The following is a 27,157-nucleotide window of genomic DNA, read 5'->3' as shown; positions in this document are numbered from 1 at the left end:
AGTCCCACACTAGGTGATATCTAACCACAGAAAAATGTACCAAACATATGTGGAATCTCACCAAATACTGAATTATTGCCCAGAAGTGCTGTGGCTGGAGGCCCAAATGAAGAGAGGCACAGTTATGCAGAGAAAAGATTGAAACGGAGACAAGAGAATGAGAGATAGGCTTCCCCAAACTAGCAGAAATTATTTAAAAGGCCATCCATTAAATGGCAACAAGCAAGACGGGGCAACCCTGTATACCCAGTGCATTGGCCAGTCTCAGAGTAAAATGACAGTGATGGCACTAGACACCTACAGCAGGAATTGACAAAAATTATAGTGTGTCACAGGGGGCCAAACATGCCATGAAGCCCAGTCACAGAAATGTAGGCAGGGAAGGGAACTCAATAGGTTTGCTAGTCCAGTCCCCTGCACTCCATTCAGGATTAAGTAATAAGGCTATCCCTGACAGGCATTTGTCACCTGTTCTTAAAACTCTTCAAAGACAGACATTTCACAACCTCCTGGGCAATTTATTCCAGTGCTTTGTGACCCTGGCAGTTAGGAAGTTTTCCTAATGACTAATCTAAACCACCCTTCCTGCAATTTATGCCCATTGCTTCTTATTCTAATGTCAGAGGTTGATGAGAACAATTTTTCATCCTTCTCCTTGTAGCAATCTTTTATGTACTCTACTTGAAAATGGCTATGTCTCTACCTCCCTTCCCCCTGGTTTTCTCTTCCAGACAAAACAGACATTTTTTTCATCTTTTCCTCTTAAAGATTTTCTAGATCTTTAACCATTTTTGTGTTTGTTCCCTGCACTTGCTCCAATTTCTCCACATCTTTCCTGAAATGTGGTGCCCAGAACTGGACACAATACTCCAGCCGAGGACTTAGCAGCAAAGTTCTTGCGGTCTTGTTTCTGATGGCAACTGCATGGTTCTGACTGTCTCTCTGGCAACACTTGCGTGACTCATTATGTCTGTGATTATAATCAAATTACACCTGACCCACAATGCATCTGGCCCACTTCCCAACAAACCACCCGTGTCTAATCTCCTACAGCTGAAACCCACTGGTGAGGGTATATCACTAGTGCCCCATCCACAGAAGATGTGAGCCTAGTACAGACACCTGTCACAGAGTCTGACTCACACTTTCAGTTCTGAAGGTCCCTAGTATGAGCCAAGATGGTGCCTGTCATGTATCCACCTCCCTGCTCCCCGTGTCTCTCTCATGGGCATCTCAGCTCTTAAAGTTTCTCAAACTGTGGGTCCTGACACGAGCAACTTGGGGGGGGAGGGTCGCGGTATCACAAAGTTTGAGAACCCCGTCTTAAAGCAAGAACGGAAAGCTGTAGGGCTTCTCTGGGAGTGGGTAACTCCTGCCCAATAAGGGGGGCTGATGATGCCAGGGAGCTGTAATGTGGCTTGTTGTTCATCACAGTAAAATCTGACCTAGCCCAGCTGTGGTTGGGGACAGTGAGCAGCTTCCACAGGCCTTGCCGTACAAGGATTGGGGGGTGGAGCAGGAGAGCCCTTCCAGACCTATCTCCCTCCTTAGAAATAACCCTAAGCCCCACAAGGCAAGGCCATGAGGCAGCATCACCAACTCTCTTCATCAGTAAGTCAGGGCCCTGTTGGAGTTAGTGTCAGATGATGAGGGAAAAGTGCATCTCCACCCCTTGCCAGGGGAATGGCCCTTCTGATTAGCTGCCTTCTTCACTTCATAGGGAAAAGCAGCCAATCGGGCCTGCTGCAGGAGGCAGCCAGGGTTCCCTCCCCTCCCATCAGGCACCAAAAGGGTTTTAGGGTGGGAAGGGACAAGGAAGACATGGTCCTTGCAAGAAAGGAGGGGGGACAGCCCCTTCTTGTAAAGCGTTCTCTGCCCCTCCCTTCTGCCAATGCCTGGCCTGGGAAGGGGCCCCTGGGTGCAGAACCCCTAGAGCTGTACCCACCACAGCTGCCCCCCCAAGCTTGGGCAAGGAAGACGAAGAACCCCACATGTTCGGAGCAAAGCCGAAATGGGTTGGGGGGTTGGGGGCTGTAGGAACATGCAGGTATAGGGGCTCTGTAGAGTAGAATTGCCGAGGAGCAGAATTAATTGCTGGGGCAAGCAGGCAGATGAGAGGCACCAGATTCATTAATCAGAATTGTTGGTTTGAAGGAGATGCTGGAAGCTCTGTGCCAGTGATGCTCAATCTTTCCAGACTACTCTACCCCTTGTGGGTGTCTGATTTGTTGTGCATACCCCAAGTTTCACCTCACATAAAAAATTACATGCTTTCAAAATCAGACATAAAAATACAAAAGTGTCACGGGCACTATTACTGAAAAATTGCTACTTTCTCATTTTTACCATTTAATTATCAAATAAATCAATTAGAATATAAATATTGCACTGACATTTCAGTGTGCTACCTGAGCCTGTTTTTCATTTCTGAGCCTTCTTTGAAGCCACAGACCCTCTGCCAGGGGCTGAAGCACATAACTTAGCTTCTCAGGGCCCAGGCAATTGCTCTGCTTGCTGCACCCTAATGCCAGCCGTACACTTGTGACCCTCCTACATTCATCCATCCTAGTCATCTAAGTCTCTGGAGGCTGCAACCACCCAGGTTCAGAAGCACTCATCTAGATGAGCTGAGTACCCCTAGAAGACAGCTAAGAACCCCCAGGATACACATACCCTTGGTTGAGAACAACTGCTCTAAGCTATCCAGCAGCACAGAGGAGCATCTGCAGCAAAGGGCCAAATCACTTTAGCCACTGGGGCACACTGGCAAAACATTCCCTTGTCCCCCCGACAGACACTGGGGATGGATGTAGGCAGGGGAGGGAGTTAAAAATGGAAAACACTCCAAAACCCACAAGATAAAATTTGTTGGGAAAGAAAACGACATACACTTTTTGGCTCAAGCACTTTTTGGATCAAGCTATTGATTTGAGGGGAATCAGGCATGTTTTCTGAACATTTAGGGTTGGCAATTGATCTGAGAGGGCATTTCAACTGATGGGAAGGATGCTGTAGGGGACACAGGTGTAGCAAATGCATAAAGAAGCAGAGTAGAGAGGGGACTCAGCCAGAAAACTAGAGGAAAGTTTACTAATTCTGGACCCTTACACATTCAAGTGGTGGTGATAGGGCTCCGTGTCACCTAATGTTAAGAAAGTGCCAATGTGGCTGTGAGGCAGAACTGCATCAGATTTGCTCCTGTCTAGTGTGGACACAGTGACCCACTTGTGTAAAACTGGTTGAAGAGCAAACAGTGCAAATCTCACTTGTATACAAGGGCCCATCCTGATGCTTAAAGAACAATTCTGGGCTTTTGCTTTTGTCACAGGGTCTCTGGTATGTTGTATACATGCAGCCATTTGAACAATGACAGTCCTTTGAGGGGGCTTATGCAGTGCGGTTACAGCCCTAACATGTAACTCTGCCAATGGTTCTGATGCTAGGTGAGACACTGCCCACCCCCTGTCCTCTTTTTCTCTGTGGAGGCAGCATTTCTGTGTGGCCAGACTGTCTTCCTCACTGGTACCTAATTAATGCTTCAGGTGAGTCAGTGCCCGCTGACCAGTGAAACAGGGGCCACAAAGGATCCCACTAATGAAGAATGAAGAATGAGAGACTAATTAACCTTATGGTCTCTACCATCAATTCCCTCAGCAAATCTGGCCTGGCACCAGGACTGGCTTGGGCTTGTTATAGTCCCTCACTGCAAAACAATTGGTTAGATTCTATTTTTAAAAAACCCTTTGCATTACAAATAGTTGCCTATTTAGGCTCTGAGGCACAGTAAAACAGAAAGAAGCTGGTACCTCACATATTCAGAGATAAAATAACTCCTGCCATGGGCAGGAGGCATAAATTACATGTGATGGCATATAGATATTCACTCCTGAATCACAGGGGCAGAATACCCAGACCAGTACCCTCAACCCCCAATCTACCAGAGGAAGATGGCCTGGCTTGATCCCATGATCCCAGGTCACCACAGGGACATGATCTGGCCAAGGACTTGTCCCCTGGGGACTTGTCACAGGGGGAGCCAGTCTAGCTTGTCACCTCTCTGTCCTGCAGTGAGTCAGAGCATAGCTTGACAACCCTGCTTATGCAAGACAGGAGGGAGATCGCTTAGACACGTGATCCCCTGCTTTCTCATGAGGGAGAAGGACCAACTCAGCATCCTTTGTCCCATGGCAGGAACTCAATCTGGACTGACACCCATAATCATGTAGTCTCATAAGGGGCTTCAGAAGTAGGTGGTCTGGCCTGACACCCAATTCCTGCAAGGGGAGATGACTTGGCCTGAAATTGGGGCTAGGACACAGATATGGGGACATAATTAGTTAAAACTAGATAAACTGATGTGGAGATGGGGGCAGACGCATAATTATTTGCTGGTCTGTTGGATTCCCAGAGTTAAAGCTTCAGCTTTAATTAGCATGCCAGTCTCATGTGTGGGGGTGTGCCTGCACACGCACACACACACATACATACACAAAGTGAGCAGGGAGCATTCAAAAATTGAAAGACAGACAAAAATATAAATCTTGCTTTTTAAAATCTCGTGACTTCTTGGGGGTCGAAGGCACGAAGGTATTTAGATGTCCAAATGCCAGAGATTCGTGGCCATTTTTGAAGGGGCAAATCAACAGCCTAGGTAAGCACTAAGGATAAGGCTCAATCCCTTTTGCCCCAGGGTGTTGTGTTCGATGTACTTAACTGCCAATGCTGAAACCAGTCAGGTGGGAAATACTCACATGCTGTGACCTGAAAAAGCCACTGGAGGTCACTCTTTTTCCAGTCAAGAATTACTGAGGCTGGAGTGAGCTGCCTCTTACCTTCCCTTGGGGAACCACTCCCTGCATTGCCCCTGTACAAACCCGCGGAGATTATTATTTATTCCTTCAACCTGGATCCCCTCAAGTGTGCTAGGTGTATCACAGGCAATATACCAACACCCTGCCCCAGGGCAATGAAGGGATGGAAGCTACACAAGGGAGTTCTTACTCTCCTCCTGACCCCCAGTCCTTGTTAAGATTTCATCCAGCTTCTCCTCCTCCCTGTCCCTGCCCCTTTATATATAGTTGCCCAGCTAGGCCTTTCTACACACGCCCCTTAACAACAGTCTCTCAGCCAGGCCTCTCCACGCCTGCCCCTTCTATAGTCACTTAGCACACCCTCTCTGTGCCTGCCTTGTTAAAGTACAGTTGCTCAGCCCAGTCTCTGCTTCCCTCCATCTGCCCATTTAATGACACATTTGCTTTCTCCCTGACCCCCTTCTTACTCGAGTTGTTCTTTCCCAGCCTATGGGCAGTTTTAAACTCTTGTGTTTATAATTCCCGTGTGGTGCCTTACTGTGCCTCAGATGCCCTGGGACTCAGGGATCCAGCGAAGGCCCCTTCACTCTTGTGGGGACTGGGAGCTGCCACCAATGTGCTTTCACTTGGTGCTGTGCACACAGTCATTCCGTCACAGTCACTGGGATTCCACTGTTCTCCCAATACCCTGATTCACACCTGAATGCCACAGTTGCCTCCTCTCTTCCCTTTCATAGATTTAAGGCCAGAAGAAACAATTAAACCATCTAGTCTGCCTTCCTGAATGTCATGGACCAGAGAATTCCACTCACATCCAGGGCCTTGGCTGTCTGCGTATCCTGGCAGCTCTTCCTTTGCAACATCTCTGAGATCCACCATGAACACTCAAAGTTGCTCCATGTCTTGGACTTCTCTCTCATGTGACTCCTACGACCTTCTCCTCCTTCCCTAGATCTCATCTCACTGCCCCTCTCTTGTCATTTGAACAAACAGATGCCCTTCCAAATTTCCTTGCAGGGCATTTCTGATCTAGAACCAGCTTGGGATCATTTCCTCCTATTCCCCATTCTCCATGCAAGCCTCCATCCCCTTTTCCCAATCCCTGAAACAGCTTCTCTGGCCTTGCATCAAATGACCAGGCTCTACTCTTTTGTCTTTCTACAAATGCTAGAAGCTACATCACCTCTTGCACTGAAAACACCAAAAACCCAAACAAAACCATCTCAGATGCAACCAGCTTTTTTTTCTCTCATTCTGCATGGGAATCTGGGACTTCAAGGATAGGGTCCCCTCTTTATTGGACTAGTCTCTGCAGTCTCTCTGTCTGTTATCCTTTCACTGTTGACTAGATTTTGGTCTCATTATGGCCCATTGATGCTATCCACTGATGCAAGGGATTAGTAACTCCTGTCTGAGGGCATTTCCCTAGCACAAGAGCAGCACAGGGCCCTACCCTGATCTCAGCAGGGGTGTTTTGGGGTGTAGCTAGTGGCTAGAAGGGGGAGTGGCCAGGGTGGTTTGAGCTCTGACTATTCGGGGCTATGGAAGACTCCCTGGGCAGCTATACAATGCTGCTGTTAAGTTAGGGGCTGCTGCAAAACACTCCAGGAGCTGTGCCTGAAGCCACTTTTGCCTAGTCCTTGGGGTTGCATCTCCAGGGTGGTGCAGATTAGAATCTGGCTGTGTCTCTTCAGTCCAGCTTTAGACGAGAAGTCCCTTCGGATTAATATCTCATTTTTACAGACACCACTAAAACTCTGTGCACTCTGTGGTAAGGTATAGCTAGCATTGACAATAAAGAGGAAGTCACGGTCCCTGCACCAAAGAATGTATAAACTGTGTATGTATACCACCTTGGGAAACCAGCTGAAGGCGTGATCTCAGTCAGCAAAGAGTTTTCATAGACTCATAGGTCTGTGGGAGACTGTGTCTGACAGACTTTGGAAGAGCAATTTTAGCAGGATTCTGACTGAGCCATTTTGGAACATAAAGGAATAGAAATAATTCCAGGAACTGTGGGCAGCATGCCAGGGGAAAGCACAGAGTGAGATTGGGAGAAAAATCCAAGCGGAGCACATAGGCAAGAGACTTAGCAGAGGCCAGAGCAAGCTAGTGGGTAACCTGCTGCATTCAACCTCTAAGCAAGGGCAGGTTAGCAACAGGACAAAGGGAAACTGTTAAGTGACATAGGCCAGCCTAGATCGCTCTGGCTGAGACTACAAGCACCAGCCAGTTTGGTTTTCAGTGCAAGAGGCAGTCCTCAGAATTCAGATTAGCATGAAGGTTATTCCAGTCAAACATTCCTACAGCCCACCCCCTCTCCTCCCTTAAAAGGGATTGAATTTCCTTCACAGAGAGAGAGAGAGAGAGAGAGAGAGAGAGAGAGTGCGGGCCAGGAAGAGACAGGGCAACTTGTGAGCTCGCTGGTTGAGTGCAGATTTATAATCTGATGGACAGCGGGAGACCCAGCTAACACTCCACTCCCTCTCAGTCAAAGTCATAGCTCCAGGGCAGAGTGAAAGCACTTAGCCTGGGGTTTATTCCTAGAAAAGAAGAGTGGATTTCTGAAGATTTCCTCCTTGTTGCAGAGTTGGGGATCTTGCTTGCAATTGCAACCCTGGATTATGGCCTGGCTGCTTCCCAGAATTTGTTGCCTAAAAATCTTCTGTCAGTCCTCTAAAGAACCCTTCTCTTCTGGACTATCTAGAGCTTGGAGTGGAGGGCCCCTGACTGCATATATGCCAGAAGCTGTAGCATTCCCTGGATCAAGGGACCACCCAGGGCTGTACAAAGCATCGGTGGAGCAGGTGGATGCATTCTGGGGCGCTCTAGGAAGAAACCGACTCATATGGATTAATCCTTTTCACTCTGTCCAAGACTGTAACCTACAGCAGGGCCGGGTGTCTTGGTTCCTGGGAGGACAACTGAATGTAGCAGGTAAGCAGGAAACCAGATTCCCCTCTCTCCTGCCCCCCTGTTCTTTGTCCTCTTGGGGAATTTGACTAGTCCCACCATCTTCAGGATGGAGCCTTTTCAGCCTTGTAAATCTATTCGCGGGAAGGCACTAGTGGGGAGGTTCTATAGCAGCAAGAGTCAGCTTTCTGTTTTTAGACACTTTCTTGGAAGTGCACTGGTCTGTCTTTCCCTGCACATGGAAATCTAAGCCAGGAGAGGAATACTCAGAGGAACAGACATCAAAGGGAGAGGAGGGCAAGGGAAGAAAGTGATGAGAGTGTGTCAGAGAGCGAGGGTGTGAGCATGAGATTGCATATGGATGTTGAGCCCCACTTTCCCTGGTGTGTTTGCTCCCAATCTTGTTCTCCTCACACACAAGCCTGGGGTGTGCTACAGTGCCAATCAAACCAACTGTTTCAGATCGCATAAGCTCAACCAGAGGACGCCTGCCAGGAACGTTCAGATTGGCTGTGCAAGGGGGTATATGGGAGGTGTGTACAAATGAGATTGGTTGGAGGGAAGTGAGTGAGTCTCATTAGCATGTAGAATAGTGATAGAAATATAGCCGTGTTAGTCTGGTGTAGCTGGTCCTGTATTTTTCATTAGCATGTGAGAGTCTGGCTGGAATCCTTCCTGTCTTAGCATCTATCTATTTACTTTGATCTGCTTAGGTTCAAGTACCCATCCCTCGGATACTTAATGATGCCCTGTCTCACTCCCCCCCCCCCTTCCTTTTTCCTTTTTTTCTTTTTGCTTTTTCTCCTCCCTCTCCTTCCCCTCTCCTATTTATTTCAAGTTTTCATATCCCCTACTCATAACTCCGGTCATCTGAAGAAGTGGGCTGTGCCCACGAAAGCTCATGATATCATCTACATATTTTGTTAGTCTGTAAAGTGCTACAGATGATTTGTTGTTTTTTTCTGTAACAGACTAACTTGGCTATCCCCTGAAGCACCATGTGCTGTGAGCCAAGCTGCTCTCACAAGCTGAGTGGCATTGGGTCTGGTCAGCACTAAAAATAATAAGATTTAGGGGGGGTTTTTTATTTGCCTTCTGGGACCATGAGGGAGAGACATGTTTTTTTAAAATGAAAGTCTCACATATTGGAGATTTGGCGATCTGCTGCAAGCAACATATGTAGTGAGACTCCCAATAAAACAAGCGTCGGCAACACTGAAATGCTAGTGCTGTCAAAGGAACCTATTTGCAGCTAATACTTAACACCAAGGTCTTGAGTGCTTGTGGTCATGAAACATCCCACAGAGCTCTACGTACCCACAGAGTTCTGACCCTACTCCATGTAAGGTGATTGCATTCTGCTCCCCTATTTTCCTTCTTGCAGAGTTCCTTACTTCCTGTCCCAAACTGTCTCATGGAATGCTACTGTCACTATTTGATGGCTGCCCCATTCCACTACACAGGCAGCTGTGTTTCAGTTGTGGGTGAAGTGTTCTTTGTGGATTGCTTACTCACCACCCAGGGTGGCTGAAAAATGACAGTTAATATGTATGAGGCACAGAGGGCTCTTACAGTTACTTAGGGGGCATTTGCAGATTGCAAGTAAGGATGAGGATGGTCATGGATGTGGCTGGGATGAAGGAGTGGGAGTGGGAATGGGATGGGGGTGGTGCTTCTGACCTGATGGCTGGTGCTAGCAATGGGTTGCTGTTTAATGGGTTGAATAACAGTCAAAATCACAATGTAGCCACCCTGATTGTATTCAGGAACTAGTTGCTAGCACTGGCTTTACTAGAATTGAAAATAGCTGACCCTGTAATGACAGTCAATCTTCTCCTCCAGTGAATTGTCTGGACCGACATGTCCACACAGCTCCAAACAAAGTGGCCCTGATCTGGGAGAAAGATGAACCTGGGAAAGAAGTCCGGATTACATACAGGTCAGTACTTACTTCTGTACTTACCCCATCAAGGGCTTCTGAGCAGGAGAACCAAGCACAGAGGGCTGGTATCATAGAATCATAGAATACTAGGACTGGAAGGGACCTCGAGAGGTCATCGAGTCCAGTCCCCTGCCCTCATGGCAGGACCCAGTACTGTCTAGACCATTCCTGATAGAGATTTATCTAACCTATTCTTAAATATCTCTAGAGATGGAGATTCTACAACCTCCCTAGGCAATTTATTCCACTGTTTAACCACCCTGACAGTTAGGAACTTTTTCTTAATGTCCAACCTAAACCTCCCTTGCTGCAGTTTAAGCCCATTGCTTATTGTTCTATCCTCAGAGGCCAGGAAGAACAAGTTTTCTCCCTCCTCCAGGTTTTAGATACCTGAAAACCGCTATCATGTCCTCTCTCAATCTTCTCTTTTCCAAACTAAACAAGCCCAATTATTTCAGTCTTCCTTCATAGGTCATGTTCTCTAGACCTTTAATCATTCTTGTTGCTCTTCTCTGGACCGTCTCCAATTTCTCCACATCTTTCTTGAAATGTGGCACCCAGAACTGGACACAATACTGCAGCTGAGGCCTAATCAGCACAGAGGAGAGCGGAAGAATGACTTCTCGTGTCTTGCTCAGAACACACCTGTTAATGCATCCTAGAATCATGTTGCTGTTTTTTGCAACAGAGTCACACTGTTGACTCATGTTTAGCTTGTGGTCCACTATAACCCCTAGATCCCTTTCTGCCGTACTCCTTCCTAGACAGAAGCTTCCCATTCTGTATGTGTGAAACTGATTGTTCCATCCTAAGTGGAGTACTTTGCATTTTGTCTTTATTTAACTTCATCCTGTTTACCTCAGAGCATTTCTCCAATTTGTCCAGATCATTTTGAATTATGACTCTATCCTCCAAAGCAGTTGCAACCCCTACAAGCTTGGTATCATCTGCAAATTTAATAAGCGTAGTCTGTATGGTTACTTATTTAATGAAGGAACCAGAGTCATTCATCTCCAGCTCTGTGGGGCTCCCAGAAGGGGAGGGAAGGGAAGCCAGCCCTATCTGTCTCAGTTCAGAGGGGCTTCTGGGATAGGAGAGCTTCTAATTTCAAGCTGGTTTCTTTGGACAGAGAATTACTTGAGTTGACCTGCCGCCTGGGAAACACCTTGAAACGACAGGGAGTGAAAAGAGGTGACCGGGTCACCATCTACATGCCCCCGTGCCCTATGGCTGTGGCAAGCATGCTAGCCTGTGCCCGAATAGGAGCCATACACACTGTGGTATTTGCTGGATTCAGCGCTGAGGCTCTAGCTGACAGAATCCGAGATGGTAAGAGCCTTCTTCACAACTGATAGGTGCGCTGTGCAAGCATTGTCCCTTCATCCCGCCCCTTTGGAGAACAGTATCATCCCCGGTCAGCTTCAGTGACCAGTGGGGCTGAGAATGTGGTGATTGTGCCTGAAGTTTCCTAGCAAACTCTTCCTGCCCCAGTGTTCTTACTCCTCCAGCCAAGGAGAAGAGAGTGGGCTCAGGAAATGGAGGAAACGTGCAGGCTCTAGGTCACATGCTTAGGTCACCCAAGAACATCACCACAACTTCCCACAAACTGTAGCTTCCAAAGCCCTGGAAAATAAAAGCTGCAGCTGGCCAGTCAGCTGAGTGAGGTGAACAGGGTTCACTCATTTGCACTGGTTACCAAGAGCAGGCCTGGAAGGAAGGGGCGTAAGATGCAACAGGGGAAGTTCGGGTTCAGAGAAGTTCGGGTTCTAACGTTCACATGCTGCCAAGGGCTGATGCTGGAATCCTGCTCATCAGCACGGCTCTTTAAGAAGAAACAAACCCTATCAGCCATGGTTAAGGAATCCTGCTACGATGATGCAGGGCAGGGAGGACTAAATATCCCAGTAGAGGGCCTGCCCTGTGGCAAGGCTATTCACTAGCTCTCACTAGAAGCCTCTTCCAGTCCAATGGAGGCTCGGCCTGGCATCATCAAACTCAGTATTTTAAAAATAAGCTTCTAGAGCAGCAGGGTCTGTCAGATGTGGGGCTTGTGTTCTCTGCCCCATCAAAGAGAGAAAAGGCCTGCAGTGCTGCCTCTCATCAGGTTGTACGTGAATTAATGGGTGAATTTCCACCGCAATGGGAAAGAAAGAATTTAAAACTGCTGCACTTATTTTAAAGAGAGGCCTTGAAAGCAAGAGACGGGAGGAGCAAGGAGAGGGAAAAGGCACGTGCTGCAGGGAAGAGTTACATGTGTGTGTAGAACCAGGGGGGCTAGGTTTCATGGTAATGATGGTGGATGGCAAGAGGAGAGAGGGGCAGCTGGCTGTTCATTTTCTTCTCTTTTGTCTTCTTCAGCCCAGTCAGAAACTGTGATCACTGTGAACCAGGGCCTGAGAGGGGGGAAGGTTACTGAGCTGAAGCAGACAGTGGACCAGGCTGTGCGTGTGTGTCCGCTAGTGAAGCGAGTTCTGGTTTCCAAGCGGACTGATCAGAAAGTTCCCATGTCAGAACTGGATGTGCCACTGGAGGAGGTGAGATGTTATGTGGAGCCACCACCAGCTTCCCCCCAGAGCAGCCCAAAGGACTCTGTTTGCATTTAGATGCACAGGGAACATTATTCTGGGAGTAACAGTGTCATAGTCTGACCCAGGCCAGGAACCTTCCCAACAGCAGCTGCCCTGCTCTCCAGAATGAATGAATGAGTTAAAGACGGGAGCTCTTGAACACACTGTATTCTCTGTGTAGCATCAGGGAGTGACAGTACTAACTAGAGCCTACAATAGTCTGGCAAGACCTTGCAAACTATCTGCCCATGTGCCTCAGACCTGCTCTGGAGTACTCCCTCCTATTCCCGCCCTAGGCTCCCCACACAACTTTGTACACCTCATTCCTGGCCTGCAGTACCCCTGTCATTTCAATCTGGATGGGGCCCACAGCTAGGGTTGCCAGTCATTTGGGTTTTGACCAGAACATCCAGATGAAAACAGAGCCTGGTGGCTGCTGACCAGGCCAGTACAAGTCCAGTTGGTGGCATAGCAGGGGTCTGGGGCTTCCTACCTACCCTGGCTCCATGCAGCTTCCAGAAGTGACCACTAGATCCATGCGCCTCCCCCCTCCCCAGGCACAGGAAGGCTTTGCACGTTGCCCCCAGTCATAGTGCCAGCACCGAAGCACTCAGTGGCCAGAAACTGTGACCAGAGGGGGCAGTGGGGGCGGTGCCTGTGAGCATAAAGCTAGCATGTGCCTAGGGTTACAGAGACCTGGCGGCCTTTTCCTGGAAGCCACCAGGACTAGGGATGTACATGGGTTAACCATTACAGGTGATGCTTACCGGGTAACTGTTACCCAGGAGCAACCCCTCACCTGTGGCCCATCACAGGCAGAGGGGCTGCTGGCTCCCAGACCACATAGGCTCTAAAGCTCTGATTACAGCTTTGTACACCTGCTGGCTCCGCAGAGCCCACAGCCCTGGGAGAGGGACCTGGGACAGCACATCAGCAGAGAATTTAAATATGCCCCAACTGCAGAATCTTATTACTAGTGATGATGACTGAACCAGAAAGTGCTTGACTCTCAGAACCGAGGGAGAGCTTGTGGTGCCAGCATGGGAAAGAGAAACCATCAGTTTACTTGAACACAGAACACTGGATCTGGCAACAGAGAAGCAATAAAAACTGGTGCCATTTTGATGGTCGCTTGTAATTCTGCATTTTAAGAAGCCAGCTGACTGAAGAGAGGTGTGAGTCTGGGAGTGGGAAGAAATTCAAAGCCTAAGGACAGCCTAGAGGAAGATGCAAAGATAAGACCTGGAGACTAAGGAAATAGAGGAGCATGGGTGGAAATGAGAGCTGAGGTGTTGATGCATAGCTTTCTGTAGGATCTTGGGGCCGAGGAAAATAAATGTAAACCGGATGTAGCTGGTGAAAGAAAGTCATTGCAGGTGTGAAGAGAAGTGGGTGGCATAGCCACAGTGGCAGCAACGATACAGGTATGTACTGGTGAGAATCAGGGTGGGAAGTGGTGAAGCCAAAGAGGCAGAGGCTGTAGCAGCCAAAAGAGAATTGGCCAAGGCTTTAGCCATAAGGAAGCAGAGAAAGGGATGGACTTGAGACATGTAGAATTCAAGAGCCTAAAGGTGTGGAGAGTGATTAGGATCTGGTTTGCTAGAGAGTTGTCCTGGCCTCCACAATGCTGTTCAGGCAGTGTTGGCTCATCATTGGGCAGCGGAGGAATAATCCCCTGGTTTTAGTACATGACTAGTGAAATGTGAGGTCAGAGAGTGGGAAGAACGGAGGAAAATCCGGGGGCTGTGAGGAGATCCTGGAGCTCCATGGAGTGCCCAGTGTGAGAATTTCTCTGATTTGTGTCACAGGAAATGATGAAAGAGGATGTATATTGTGAGCCAGCAGTCATGGAGAGTGAAGACTTGCTGTTCCTTCTCTACACATCTGGCAGTACTGGCAAACCCAAGGGGCTGGTCCATTCACAGGCTGGATACCTGCTGTACACAGCCATCACCCACAAGGTAAAAAGACCTAGAAACAGAACTTTCTGGTAAAGGCATAGAAGCAGCAGAACTGCCAACTTCCTGATGCCAAGACTACATCTCTACCACCTAAGCTAAAGCACAATCTGTTATTAGGGGGTCCAGCTGCTGGTGGGCAAGATGGTTACCAGGAATGGAGCAGGACAGTCCAAGCCACAGAGGGCCCAGTGCATGTGCTAGAACAGTCAGTTATTCATTACTTAGGCTATGTCTACACTACAGAGTTTTTCTAGGGAACGTGTCTGCTTTTTCGGAACAGTTTCTGAAAAAGTGGGCACGGTCTTTTGGAAGCCCTGTGTTCCTCTTTTTATAAGGACTAAAGGCTCTTCTGAAAGAGGAGGTTTTTTCCCACATTTCGCCCTGTGTAGATGGGCCAAATGTCAGAAAAGTCTCTTCCAAAAAAAAAGCGGAAAAAGGTACCCAAATTGCAGGTCGTGTATCTTTTTCCAGAAAAAGATTTCAGTGTAGACATAGCCTTACAGTAACAACCAGAGGTCCCAGGTAGACCTGGGTGCCATGTTGTGCTGGGTGCTGCTCTAGCATTCAGGAAGAGATGGTCTGTCAATGCTGTTCCCCACTCTGGTAGTTTTAGTGCAAAGAGTGGGGACCTGTAAGAGATCTTAAAAATATCCTGCCATTATAGGCTTCTGCTTAAAAACTCCCCAAGGTCACAGATGCCCTGATCTTGGTTGATACACTGCCACCATCCAAATGCAATAATAATACACAATAATAAATAATAATAATAATTTTGAGGGGACCCCAGGAAGACGCACTTGGGAATTTCTTCCTGTGGGGTAATCCCAAGCTCTTTAATCCTTCTTCAGGCTGGAGCTTGAAAACAAACTGTAATTTCTTGATAGCAGACCTTCAGTCTCAGGTATGTACACTCAGAACCTCCTGCTTTCAAGGACACAGGAATCAGATCATAGTCTTAAAAAGGTGATTTTATTAACAAAACAAAGACAATGTATTTGGTAAAGCCAATCAGTTCAGGGAGAGAGTTCCACCCTCAGAGAAAAGCATTGCTCAGACAACCCATCACTTTAGCCCAGTTGATGGAGAAAAAGGAAATGGCAGCTATTGTCCAGAAATACTCCCAGCCTTTTCCTTCTGTGCATAAGCTCTGTTGCTGTTTAGCCAGCAATTTAGCCCTTCTCCTCAAGAGAGCCCAAAGAGCACTAACAGCAGAGAAGGATCCAAAACTCAGTGGAGCAGAGGTAGCTTTGGGAAGAGGAAGCCCCTAAAACAGACAGCTATGTCCCGAATTTAAGTCCTGTCATTAGAGTGTCTGTAGGTGAGCCCTCTGAAGGTGCATCTTCAGTTGGGGAACTTCCCTACCCCTCACCCCACAGCAGCGAGTCTCAGAGGAGTACAGAGTCAGGCTTATGCTATGCCACTAAAACTATCTATGTAGAGATTCCCATGCAGGCTCTGAGGCCCACCCTTTTCCCTGGACTTCAGAGCCTAAGTGAGAATGTCTGTCCGGCTATTTCTAGTGCTGTAGCATGAGCACCGTGTACCTGCAGAGCGAGGAGCTGAGATTCACTGCTGTGGGGTTGGGTTTTTGTTGTATAGATGTGAAAGAGCAGGAGCCAGAGCTGCTGGGAGCTTACATGGTGAGCCACTCTTGTGTTCCTAGACAGCGCAGGACTGGACTGCAGAAGAGTCCCCCATACGAATTGGGGAAAGGCCCATTGCTTGGGACAGCTCACTAAACAAAGTGCTTCCAAACGCCACCCTTCTGGCTTCTCATGAGACAAGCCCCTTTCTAAACACCTCATCTTGTGCTTTTTAGCCAGGGGCAAGCTCTCCATCTGTACTTGTTCCAGGGCCCTTTACACTGCCACCTGGCCCTTGTGCCAGAGGGCTCTAGTCCTGGCTTTGGTGCCTCCAGTGTTCCTGTGAAGCCAGAGCTGGTAATTTAATTCTGAAATACCCTGTGTGCTTGGGGAGGAACATGTGGAAATAAAGGAGTCTGTGATTTCACACAGAGCAAAGCAATGTGTTTAACCCTCACTGGACCCCAGGGTTAGTGCAGTTGTCCTGTTGGCCACTGGACTCTGTGTAGCTATTGACTGGCAATACTGGAGCAGCTCATGAGGATGGAAAGCGAAAGCAGGGGATGTTGTCCCAGGACTGGAATGTGGGAAGCAGGCATCTTTGTCTGATTCCAGCACATGGCCACGTAAGCTCCAGCAGCTATGGAAAGCCTGGCCAGAGCTGGAATGAATTCCTACTAGTTTTTCCCAGATGGGTTCGGCAAGCTGCTGCTGTTTTAATACTGTTACTTTAAACAGACATTAGCACAGAGGACAGCAAGTTTCCATTACAAACACTCCAATACTTCTCTCACCCCTGGAATCCTCATCTGTCAGCCTCCTGTCAGTGGGGCCCACTTTGCGGGGAGCTGCTGGAGCACTGCTACAGCAAATCTAATGGCAGCTAAGGGACAAGAGGCTTTTAAAATATTGTTGAAAATGGAAGGTCTCATAGTAATGGCTAAGAAACAAAGGGCTTCCAAGAGACGTTTTACTAGGAAACTTGCTTGTTGTTAAATACACGGGAAATGGATTAAGAGGAGCCAGGCCCAAGTAAAATAGATGTTTCACTCTGCTCTCCAGTTACTCTAGGATAGTTTGTCCTCCCTCCTACTCCAGCATGGCATTCAATGAAATGGGAGGATGGGAAAAATAGCACCGTCTGAACTCTGGCTATGTCTAGACTGCAGAGTTATATCTGAAAAAGATATGCAAACTGCAATTTGTGTATCTTTTTCCACTTTTTTTTTAAAGAGGATTTTCCAAAATTTGGCCTGTCTACACAGGGCCACATTTTGGAAAAACAACCTCTTTTGGCACATCCCTTATTCTTCATACAATGAGGAATACGGGGATTCCGAAAGAACGCGTCCGCTTTTTCGGAAACTGTTCTGAAAAAGTGGACACATTCCTTGGATGTGGCAGAGCTTTTTTGGGATACAGCTACAACTCTTGCTTTTTTTTTTTTTGCAGTACGTGTTTGATTACCACGATGGGGACATCTTTGGCTGTGTGGCAGATATTGGTTGGATCACAGGGCACAGTTACGTGGTATATGGGCCTCTGTGCAATGGAGGTACCACAGTCCTTTTTGAGAGTACTCCAGTGTACCCTAATCCTGGTAAGTAATATGGAGGTTCAGAAGAGAAGGGATGGGCAAGCGGAAGAAGCGGTCAGGATGGGAGAATCAAGGATTCTTCAAAAATGCTCAGCAGCCATTCTGCCAGAACTGTAACAAGTGATTGTGAAAGTATGAATGTAACCCTGCTCTGAAATCTCTGGTATGCAGGGAAGCAACTTTGGACTCCTTCCATCATGACATGAGCTGAGTGCCTTAGTGGAGCTGAAGAACAGACTGAATTCCTCAGGGGAGGTGGTAGGGAAACATCTTATTCATAGGTGGAGCAGTAAGAAGAGCAAGTCTCTCCTGTACTCCATGTTTGAGGAGTCCCCTCCACGAGCCAGGGTCCTGAGGGGGATGCTAGCTATGCTCTTCCCTGCAGCAGAGAGCTGTGGAGATGGCTCTCAAGGAAGGAAAGGGCCATTGCTTCCCATGGGGTTTACCCTGAGCTAGTTTGGTCTGGCTGAGATGGCCATGGCACTGTTATAGCAGGGGTATGAAAGCAAGGTGACTACTGAAATCAGGCTGGATTAGGGATGTAAAACCCTGTTTAATTGGCTAGCTGGTAAAGTAAAACATATTGTTTAACTGGTTAACCAATTAAAGGGGGAGTGAGCAGAGGGGGTGGAACACCAGCTCCCTGAAGGCAGAGGCTGCTCCAGCCTGACCAGAGCAACCCCTGCCTGGAGCTGTCTGTCTGCAGCAGGCCCTCCTGTAGGGGTTGGGGCAGCCACCTGCCGGTGGCAGGCAGGGAACTGCTCCAGCCCCACTGGTTAACCTTAACAAGGGCTTAGGATGGATGAGCTAATTCTAGAGGTAACTGGCCCAACTTCCCATTCTAGGGCGCTACTGGGAAACAGTGGAGAGATTACGAATTAATCAGTTCTATGGAGCACCCACAGCAATTCGCCTGCTGCTGAGATACGGGGATGAGTGGGTAAAGAGATACGACCGATCTTCCCTCAAGATCCTTGGATCAGGTTGGTACCAGCTGATGGTTATGGGCTGACCACACCATCACTCATTCCATTTAATAGTGGGCTGGATTAGAGGTGTTTGTTGGTTCAATACCTCACAGTGAGAGAATACACCACCAAGGAGACAGTCTAGTGGTTGGCTCGGATCCATAACCTTGATGAAGTCAAGATACTGGAAGGCAGAAAAGGCGAGATTTTTCTGAATTGGCCCTTAAAGCACAATTTATCTACCTATCCCCTTGCAGTGGGAGAGCCCATCAACACAGAAGCATGGGAGTGGTACTTCAACGTGGTTGGTGATGCACGGTGCCCAGTAGTTGACACATGGTGGCAAACTGGTAAGAAGCAAAGACGACCCCTCGCCTCCCATTCCAGGCCCCCAAGCAGTTCCCAGGCATCTCCCCATCTTAGGAGGCATAATGCCCATCTGGGGTAATTATTATTTAGACATTACCAGGGAGTCTCTTGGACCCACCACAGGACAGGATTTAAAATTAGCCTGGAGAATAGGCTGTTGTGTGCAGCCCAGCACTGGCCTAGATGAGCAAGACTTTTCATCCCCCGTTAATCTTTTCCAGCCACTTCCAGACAGCAGAGAGCCTTGCCTACAGGTACCCCTGCCTGGGCATAGAAGCAGCAGCATCCCCTCACCACCACAGCACCAGTAACCAAGCAAGGCTTAGGGGGAAGATGGATTTCATAGCAGTGGTCCATGGCTTTCACTTTGGTTTCATTTCATAGGTGTCACCATTTCATTTGTCTCAGAAACAGGAGGCATCTGTATCTCTCCCCGTCCCTCCAGCCCCGGAGACGAGATTCTTGCAGGCATGGCCATGAGACCGCTCTTTGGGATCAGCCCCGCCCTCCTGGATGACAAGGTAATTTACAAACATGATTCCAGAGGTTCTCTTAGCCCATGTTCCCATGCTGTCCCCTCCAGTAGTAGAGGAGCTGGAAGGAGAGGACCTGGAAGTTGCATCCCACCTCTGCCCCCAAGATCTTGCCCAACTCCCTACGGATCCTCCTGTTTTGAGGAACTGTGACAAGGGAGCTGGTAGTAACCTCGTGCCATCTCAGCCTGTGCTCCTGCACTGTTCACTACAGCGCTCTGTCCTGAGGGGAGCTCAGAGGCACGCCTCAGAAATGCTACAAAGGGTTTTTCTGGGACAGGGCTCCAGCTCCTCAGTAACTGAATGGAAGCCATGCTAGACTTACAGCCAAAGCTGTGGCTACATGCCAGTGCTCAGGGAGCCTGCAATGCACTAAGGGAAGCAGATCTGGAGAAGGACACAGATCAGGCTGGGCCTTGGTGAGAACTGGCTTCTCTCAGATGCAGTGGACCAATCCCAGATGTTAAGCAGCAGAATAAGCTATATCAGCTGGTGTGTGAACTGGATCCTGCCCCACGGCTCTCCATGTCTTTTCTAGTCAAAAGGATGTGGCCAATAGAACTAGACCAAGTCTGGAGGGTAACCTCAGTCCCAGCCATGACAAAGGGTATTATTTTCCAGGGAAATGTCCTAACAGAGAACAATGTCTCTGGAGCCCTCTGCATCTCTCAAGCCTGGCCAGGAATGGCACGGACCATTTACAATGACCACAAGAGATTTCTGGAGACCTACTTGATGCCTTACCCAGGTATGATCTGCAGGGAAGGACAAAGGAAGATAAACAGCTGATCACTGATTGGAGACTGTGTACTTCCAGAGCCACATGTATGGTTAATGGAACATGGGAGATCTGGATTAAATTCCTGGCTCTAACACAAACTCACAGGAACACTTTGGATAAATTACTTCAGTTCTCTGCACCTCACAGTTCCCCATTTATAAAACAGCACTTTATAAAGATAGCACTTCCTTCTTTCCTTCCTTCTCCTGTCTCATCTGTTTGGAGCATAAGCTCCTTGGCTCAGGGTCAGGAGCTTACTATATATATACAGCATCCAGCACTGACACACACAACCTAGGCTAGTGAGTGGGCTGCATGAGCGGCCCCCTCAACTCAGCAAGCTGCAAGATGGTTTCCTGTGATAGAGTAGTTTTGCTTGCGTACCTAGAATTTGTGGGGTGTGACAATTGAACGTGGCAGCACTTTGAGTGAGTGCAGAGGGAGTACATGGCTTTCACTGTTGTGAGCAATCAGCACACACCTCTCTTCACTAAGGATGTTAAAATGCGGTTGACTAGAGTAGTTGATGGAATTTCCATTGGCTACTCAACAGGCACTTCAGCATTCCTCCTTTGAAATGTACAAGAGCCCCAGCAGGAGCTGACCCTGGGCTCGAGGTGACGCTGCCGCTTTGAAACATCACCTCGGCGTTTCAAAGGGGCAGCGCCACACAGCTGAGCTAGGGATCAGATGTGCAGCGCTGCCCCGGGATCAGCTATGAGCGCTGCCCCTTTGAAATGCCAAGGTGACATTCAAAAGGACAGCGCTACCCTTTGAAGTATTCCCTCTCCCCCCTGGCCACTTTGCTGCCTCTGATAGAGGTAGCATGGGGGGGGGGGAGAAGGGTCAACTAACTATCCGATAAGCATTGCTAATCGGATAGTCAACTGGTCAACTAGTCTTTAACAGCCTTACTCTTCACATGCCTTTGCTTTGTGTGGGTGTCACTTGTCAGGGGAAAAAAAGACATGAACAAAAACTTACAGAATCTGGCAACCCTGTGCATTGACAACTGTAAAAAACAAAAACAAAAACCCAACCAACTCATGGGCCACATGTAGAACCCCAATGAGCTGCATGAGGCCTTCTGGCCACAGGTTGCTCACCACAGATCTAGCACAATGGGGCCCTGATCACAGCAGGGACCACCAATTACTTCTGTAATAGACATAATAATGTCAGTGCCTGTAGTCACGAGAGAAGGGAAGAGAAATGTCTCCTTAGCCTGGAGGGTTATACTGTGGCAGCTCTCCTAGGCTTGTGGGAATGGGACTGCTCCAGCAAGGGAGAAAAGCACCCCAGAATTGAGGGACAGGGAATGCCTCTGGTCTGTAGGGCTAGGAACTAATGGGAAGCCATGAGGCTTACTGGGGTCCTGGAAGTCCCTTTGAGGTGAGTTTGGGGAGAGGGGCACAGCATACTAGGGGGTGGTTTGATGTGGGAAGGAATGTACCTAGGCCATGGAGGTACTGGGAAGAGTGTGCAGCTCTCCTGATTCTGATCACCACAGGATTTTTCTTCACCGGAGATGGAGCCTATCGTACTAGCCAAGGATATTACCAGCTCACAGGGCGTCTGGACGATGTCATCAATGTCAGCGGGCACAGGCTGGGCACTGCTGAGCTGGAAGACATTGTGGTAAGAGGCTTGGGAAGAAGGAAGTGAAAAACATTTGACCCTGAGCTTATGCACAAGTACAAAAAGCTGAGATGGGGAGAGCCTCTTCAGGAGCCAAGGAGGCACCCAGGGGTCTCTGAGCAAAGCAGCCATGAAACAGTGAGTGAACATAGCACCTTGCAGTCATGCCAGAGTTTTCCACTCCAGCAAGAGGCCCTGTAGAGAATGGGACAGGAGCTCTGTCTGGAGCAGATAGGGAAGAAGGGGCAGTTCACAACACTACAGCTCCCACACTGATTTCCAACCAACTCTATGCTGCCCAGGTGGGATAGTGATCACAACATGCAGCCATGATTGCTGAAGCCTCTCACAAGACTCCCCAGCACGAATTTCCATCAAGCTGGAGACAGCTAGGAGCATGTCAGATGCCTTGCTGCTCCCCAGCTCCATATCTGAGACCTTACCTTCTATCTAAGGGTGTGTCTAAACTACATCCCTCTGTCGAAAGAGGGATGTAGCCTAAACATACCCTAAGAGCTGCACTATGCCAAGTTCCACTTTTCCTCAGCAGTATCAGACTAGATGGCAACGTATTAAGCTCCAGTATCTCAATTAAGCTGTTCTAACCTCCTTCCTTGCTGGCTCTAACCTTGCACACAAGGGAGCAATAAAGATTAATTTGGGGCTCAGGCTATTGCTACATGATCCCTAAAGATTCAGCGCATCCTGCAAATGTAGGGGATCATCTGAACCTTGGAGGCCCCCATGGTTATGAGATTAGAGTGCTCTGTGGGGCAGACGTGCCCCGGGCTTGTGAATAGGGACTACCCACTGAGGTCTTGTGGGAGTAAGCCCAGAGCTGAAAGGGGAAGCAGGGCATCAGACCTCTTACCTGCCACAGTAGTGTATGGGGAAGTAGGAAAAGGGCACAGAGGCCACCTTGGGAGCTCCCCATCTCTTTCTGCCTTGCAGCTGACTGCACCAGGCTAGTGCGTGGCAGGACAGGCTCCAGCCAGCTTGCCAGGACTGCTGATGTGACATACAGACCTGTTTTGTTCCAGAATCGGCACGGAGCAGTGGCAGAGTCAGCTGTGATTGGATTCCCTCATGAGATCAAAGGAGAAGGTGAGGGCCTCTGATTCCGCTATCTCAATAAGGTACCTCTCAGATGCTAGGGCTAGTGTGTGTGTGTGGGGCGGGGGGTGGCTGCATAGTTGACTTGTACAGGGGAGTGAGGTTGCAGGAACCACACACAGCATGTATGGGACACACCAGAATGGGGTAGTAGTCACCGCAAGAGCCACATGGCTTTGGGCTGCAAGCCTCTGGTAACCTTACACCATGGGGAGGGGGGGGGAGGAAGGGTTACAGCTTCAGGAAGCAGTACAATGGCTTTGATGAGGGAAGAGTGTTGATGAGAGATTCACTCAGGTCACAGACACCATTTCAGCCTCCACAGTACTTCAGGCAACATCTCAGCCAGCTGCACTGCTTAGCCCTGCGCAGCTCCCGTTACCATGGCTTGTGGCATGGATGAGTAACTCCATCTTTTCCCAGGAGCTTACGTGTTCATTGTGCTGAAGAAGGGCACGGGCATCTCTCAGGAAAGGTTGAGCAATGAACTCAAGGAGCTGGTCTCAAAAAAGATTGCAAAATACGCAGCCCCTGAATACATTCAGGTAAGAGCCCACAGGCCTGTCCCTGCCCGCACTGTATGCCCCCAACCCTGTCCCAACAGCACAGCAGATGCCCCTTTCCCATGTTCCCAGCCCCAGATAGTACTGCTTAATGCTCCAGCCCTTACTCTGCTCCTTTCTGCCGCAGGTCACAAAGCGGCTACCCAAGACCCGGTCAGGTAAGATCATGCGCCGTGTCCTGAAGAAGATTGTAGAGGACAAGGCAGATGAACTTGGAGACCTGACAACCTTAGATGACCATGAGACCGTGGAGGAGATCATCAAGGGGCACAAGCGCCTTCTGCAGGAGGCACGGGGCCAGTAACCTGAGTGCAGAGACTCTCCACTCCCCTCTCTCTTCACCCCTTCCTTCTCCCACATCAAATCAGGGACTGAGCCTAGAAAAAGTCAATCACCAGGCACCAGTAATTCAGCTGAGATCGACCTTTATTTTTCACACTGGCACTGAAAAGTCTTGGACTACAACGCCAAAGCAGACAGCTCTTCTGCGATGAGGCTATGTCTAAGGAAATCAGAGGGGGTGAGGAAGAGAGCCCTGCTTCCTCCCTGAGGAAGAGGATAGAAGCATCTGGATAACAAGGAAGGAGGCAGACGGTGGAAGTTGGTTAACCCCAGATTAGAGGCCTCTCTTCAGCACAGCTCCCAGCTCCAGCATAGAACATTACTCCTCCATGCTTTTCCTGCAGCTGCTCCAAATCCACTGCCACAGCACAGGGTATGTGGGCGAGGGAGGGGTCCATGCAGGACAGGGCTGGCATTAGGGAAAATGGCACCCTGAGTGAATTTGTATTTTTGCCACCCTTTATTTGAGTTTGAGAGCAGCAGCATAGGGCACAGGGTGTAAGGACCAAATGCCAGCTTGGCTGCACAGAGAGAAGTTTGGGCCCAGGAGCTTCCATAGCCCAAACACCCTTGCCCAGCTAGAAGGAGAAAAGAGGGAGGGTGCATAGTTACTCTCCATGCCCACAAGAAGGATGGACCCAGGGGTTGGCCCACTGGCTCTACAGGGATAAGCCCTGCTGCTTGCACTTCCTGGCAAGGCTGGCAGCTCCAGGGAGCACTGCCCGCACCCTGCCCAGCTGGCCAGGGCTCCAGCCACACTTGCACTTACCCAACATTGGCAGTTCAGGCCCACCAGCTTGTAGCACTCAGACGCCTCCCCCAGCCCCAATGTCTTAGGCAGTCCTCCACAGAGCCCACCCCCTAAAGCCAGCACTGGTGCAGGGTGACTGGATGAGGCAGCTGCTGTCTGGCACCAACTTGAGCTGCTTGATGAATGGTGCCACACAACCCATGCAACCAGGCCCTGGATTTTAATGCAAAATGATTCTAGTGAGGTCCAGCAACGTGCTGAACAGAACGAGGAGACACGGGTCCCATCCATCCAGACAGGTCCCAGTGTCGCAGACCCAGATCATCAGGATCCCTGTGGTGATCTGAGCCAGTATCACACTCCAGTCAAATGTGGGCAGCCCTGGCTCTGCCTTTGCACAGAACCTGATGCCTTCTCCTGGCACCCTGGTATTCCCCCACTCCAGTGAAAGTTATCCCCTCTCAAAGGAGCAAGAAACGGGCTCCTTTCACTCCCCCACCACGACAGGCAGGAAGAGGAGATCAGATGCCAGGGGAATGGTTTGGGGAGAAGCTCCCTCTGGGAGGGACAAAGGCCTTCACTCTCTGTGGCATCCAGCACCAGAAGCAGTTTGGACAACAGGCAGAAAGGAAATACTCAGTCCTGGGTCCTTCAGTAAAATCTAGAACCACCCCCTTCTCCCTGCATACTTAGTAGCTTCTGGTGGCTCTGCAATTCCACTTCCACTGATCAGGTATCTCCTGTGGGGCAGGTAGTTTCTGCAGCAGCTGGGTAATTAACCAGTCCCAATCCTCAGTATTTTTTTCAGCATCCCTCATTGGCTGGGAGCCGCCTCACTCCTTCCGTTCTTGTTAGTTCCCATCTTCCTCTTCCAGAGAGTTTCAAAATCCAGCTGTGAAACTAAATCAGTAACATACATCTGAGTGCCATGGCTTCAAAGGGTGACCCTCTTCCTCCCCAGGATCTGGCCCCTGCACACTCAACGCTCTCTCTCCTCTTCCCTGCCCAGCTTCACACCACCCATCCACCAACAACATATGCCTCTGCCATTCATCCACCTGCCCTTCTTGCCCAGTTCATTTCCACATGCAGTCCAGGAGTTTGCAGGCCCCTGTGCTGAGCACAAGTCTGCCATTCTCCATCTCACCTTTTCTAGGCTGGTGCGATGTCCCACACTGATGAGTGTCATCCCCAGCCGAGTACAGGTGCAGTATAGCTCATTCTCCACCTCCTCTGTCAAGGCACTGGTGGCTTCATCCAACACTGAGAGCAAAGCAGAAAGCCCCATCAACATGACACTACCCAGGAGGACTGCAACCAGTCAGGGAATCTCTGCCCAAGTACTACTCAACTTTGGAAGCCCCAAGGGCCACATTGATACTCTCAGCATATGCCAAGGGCCACAACTTAAATGTGGTTGTATATACATGCAAATATATGCCAATAGCTTCTTTCACACTGACGGGCATGAATACAAAGATTAAGGCAAAACTATACATACACAGGCCCCATTTAAGTCAGTTCTGCTGATATTATTAAAATGCAATATTTACCCAATTTCCACCCATATGACAGCACTTTTAATGAGCAATGACAGTCCAGGGATTTAACTACTAAACCGCATAGCGACAGAAGACCATCACATTGACTACTTTTTTGTTTTGGCTTCACAACAATCCAGGAATTTAACTACTAAAACACGTATCAACCCAAACCACACCGTAAACCCAAATCACAACGCAGGCCGCAAACAAACGGGCTGCGGGCCACATGCGGACCACGTGTTGAGTAGCCCTGCTCTACCCTACAGGTGTGAATTTTGGAATGAGCAATTGCTGAGACCCTTGCTCACATGCTGCATGGGGCAGTCAAGTCTGAAACCTCCATCGAGGGACTCTTAGGCAAACTACAAAAGGTACCAGAGAAGTGGGGCAGGGATCTTTGGGAACTGGGACCAGCAGTGAACAAAGCTACTATCTGCTGAAGGGCAAACCTGGTCTTCCCAACAAGACTCCTACTCCAGCCAAAATGATGCAGCTCACATGGGTACCTCCTTCCATCGCAGCCAGATGCCAGTATCACTGAAGGTTTCTTAAGGAAAGGCAAACCTCAAATACCTTGAGATCTAGAGTAGCGTCCCCTATGAGAAAGCCTCCAGGGCTAGAGACATTGGGGAAGTTAGAAACTCAGACCCGTTCACTCCACCACAAGCTGGCCCTGGCAAGGTTTCTGGATTCAGCTACAAAACTGATGGAACAGACTCGAAATGTTGTGGTTCTTTCACTTAAATTAAAAAGGAAGGGATTTAATTAATACTATGGTCCTAGAGTCCCGGGGGTACTTGGTTAGAGATTAAACTGAATTTATTTTACAGACTACATGAGTTTCAGTTTTCAATATGGCAAAGATTTCTGTGCTGGTGGCAGAGGTTGTGAGGAAACTAGTTACCAGGGCTGGTGACTGGGGATGGTGCTGTGAGCATTTCCACTGGTGATTCATGTTAGCAGAAACATCCAGCTCAACAAACAAGGCGTCTGCCAAATACATTAGGATTTTTAGGTTTCAGAATCAACACCCAGAAGTGATGAATGGGACCTATCACAGAAGTGCGAGGGTAGAAGCGACTTCAGGAGGCCAGCTAGTCCAGCTCCTTGTGCTGAAGCGAGACCACATAAACCCAGGACATCCACACATGTTTGTCTGTCTAATCTAAAATACTGTCAGT

The 27,157-nt window shown here is 48.9% G+C and overlaps 2 protein-coding genes across 7 annotated transcripts in view; one reads left to right on the top strand and one right to left on the bottom strand.

Annotated features, from left to right (window-relative positions):
• Positions 1–7,171: 7,171 nt before the first annotated feature.
• On the top strand, positions 7,172–26,810 carry LOC102447912 (acetyl-coenzyme A synthetase 2-like, mitochondrial). Of its 2 annotated transcripts, none has more exons than XM_006117739.4 (14): positions 7,172–7,748; positions 9,567–9,663; positions 10,796–10,995; positions 12,025–12,200; positions 14,042–14,194; positions 17,230–17,377; positions 18,220–18,357; positions 18,600–18,692; positions 19,120–19,232; positions 19,866–19,992; positions 21,536–21,663; positions 22,704–22,767; positions 23,200–23,321; positions 23,467–26,810. In XM_006117739.4, the coding sequence occupies exons 1-14, from the start codon at positions 7,436–7,438 to the stop codon at positions 23,641–23,643; spliced, it is 2,049 nt and encodes a 682-aa protein (XP_006117801.1). In that variant the 5' UTR covers positions 7,172–7,435; the 3' UTR covers positions 23,644–26,810. The 2 variants fall into 2 exon arrangements, with proteins under 2 accessions (XP_006117801.1, XP_006117800.1); XM_006117738.4 differs by having other exon boundaries at positions 19,096–19,232.
• ABCD4 (ATP binding cassette subfamily D member 4) overlaps positions 23,748–27,157 on the bottom strand; it is a 30,482-nt gene continuing 27,072 nt past the window's right edge. For 4 of the 5 annotated variants that reach the window (XM_075926874.1, XM_075926875.1, XM_075926878.1 and 1 more), the window contains one exon: positions 23,748–25,695. In XM_075926874.1, the coding sequence (XP_075782989.1) occupies positions 25,412–25,695 (284 nt within the window). In that variant the 3' untranslated portion in view covers positions 23,748–25,411. The remainder of the gene's footprint in view (positions 25,696–27,157) is intronic. The other variant, XM_075926877.1, reaches the window with a different exon arrangement.

Source organism: Pelodiscus sinensis, chromosome 4 (assembly GCF_049634645.1).
Source record: "Pelodiscus sinensis isolate JC-2024 chromosome 4, ASM4963464v1, whole genome shotgun sequence".
NCBI classification, from domain to species: Eukaryota; Metazoa; Chordata; order Testudines; family Trionychidae; genus Pelodiscus; species Pelodiscus sinensis.
Note: the sequence above shows the minus strand (reverse complement) of the source record. Positions and strands in the feature narration are given on the sequence as shown.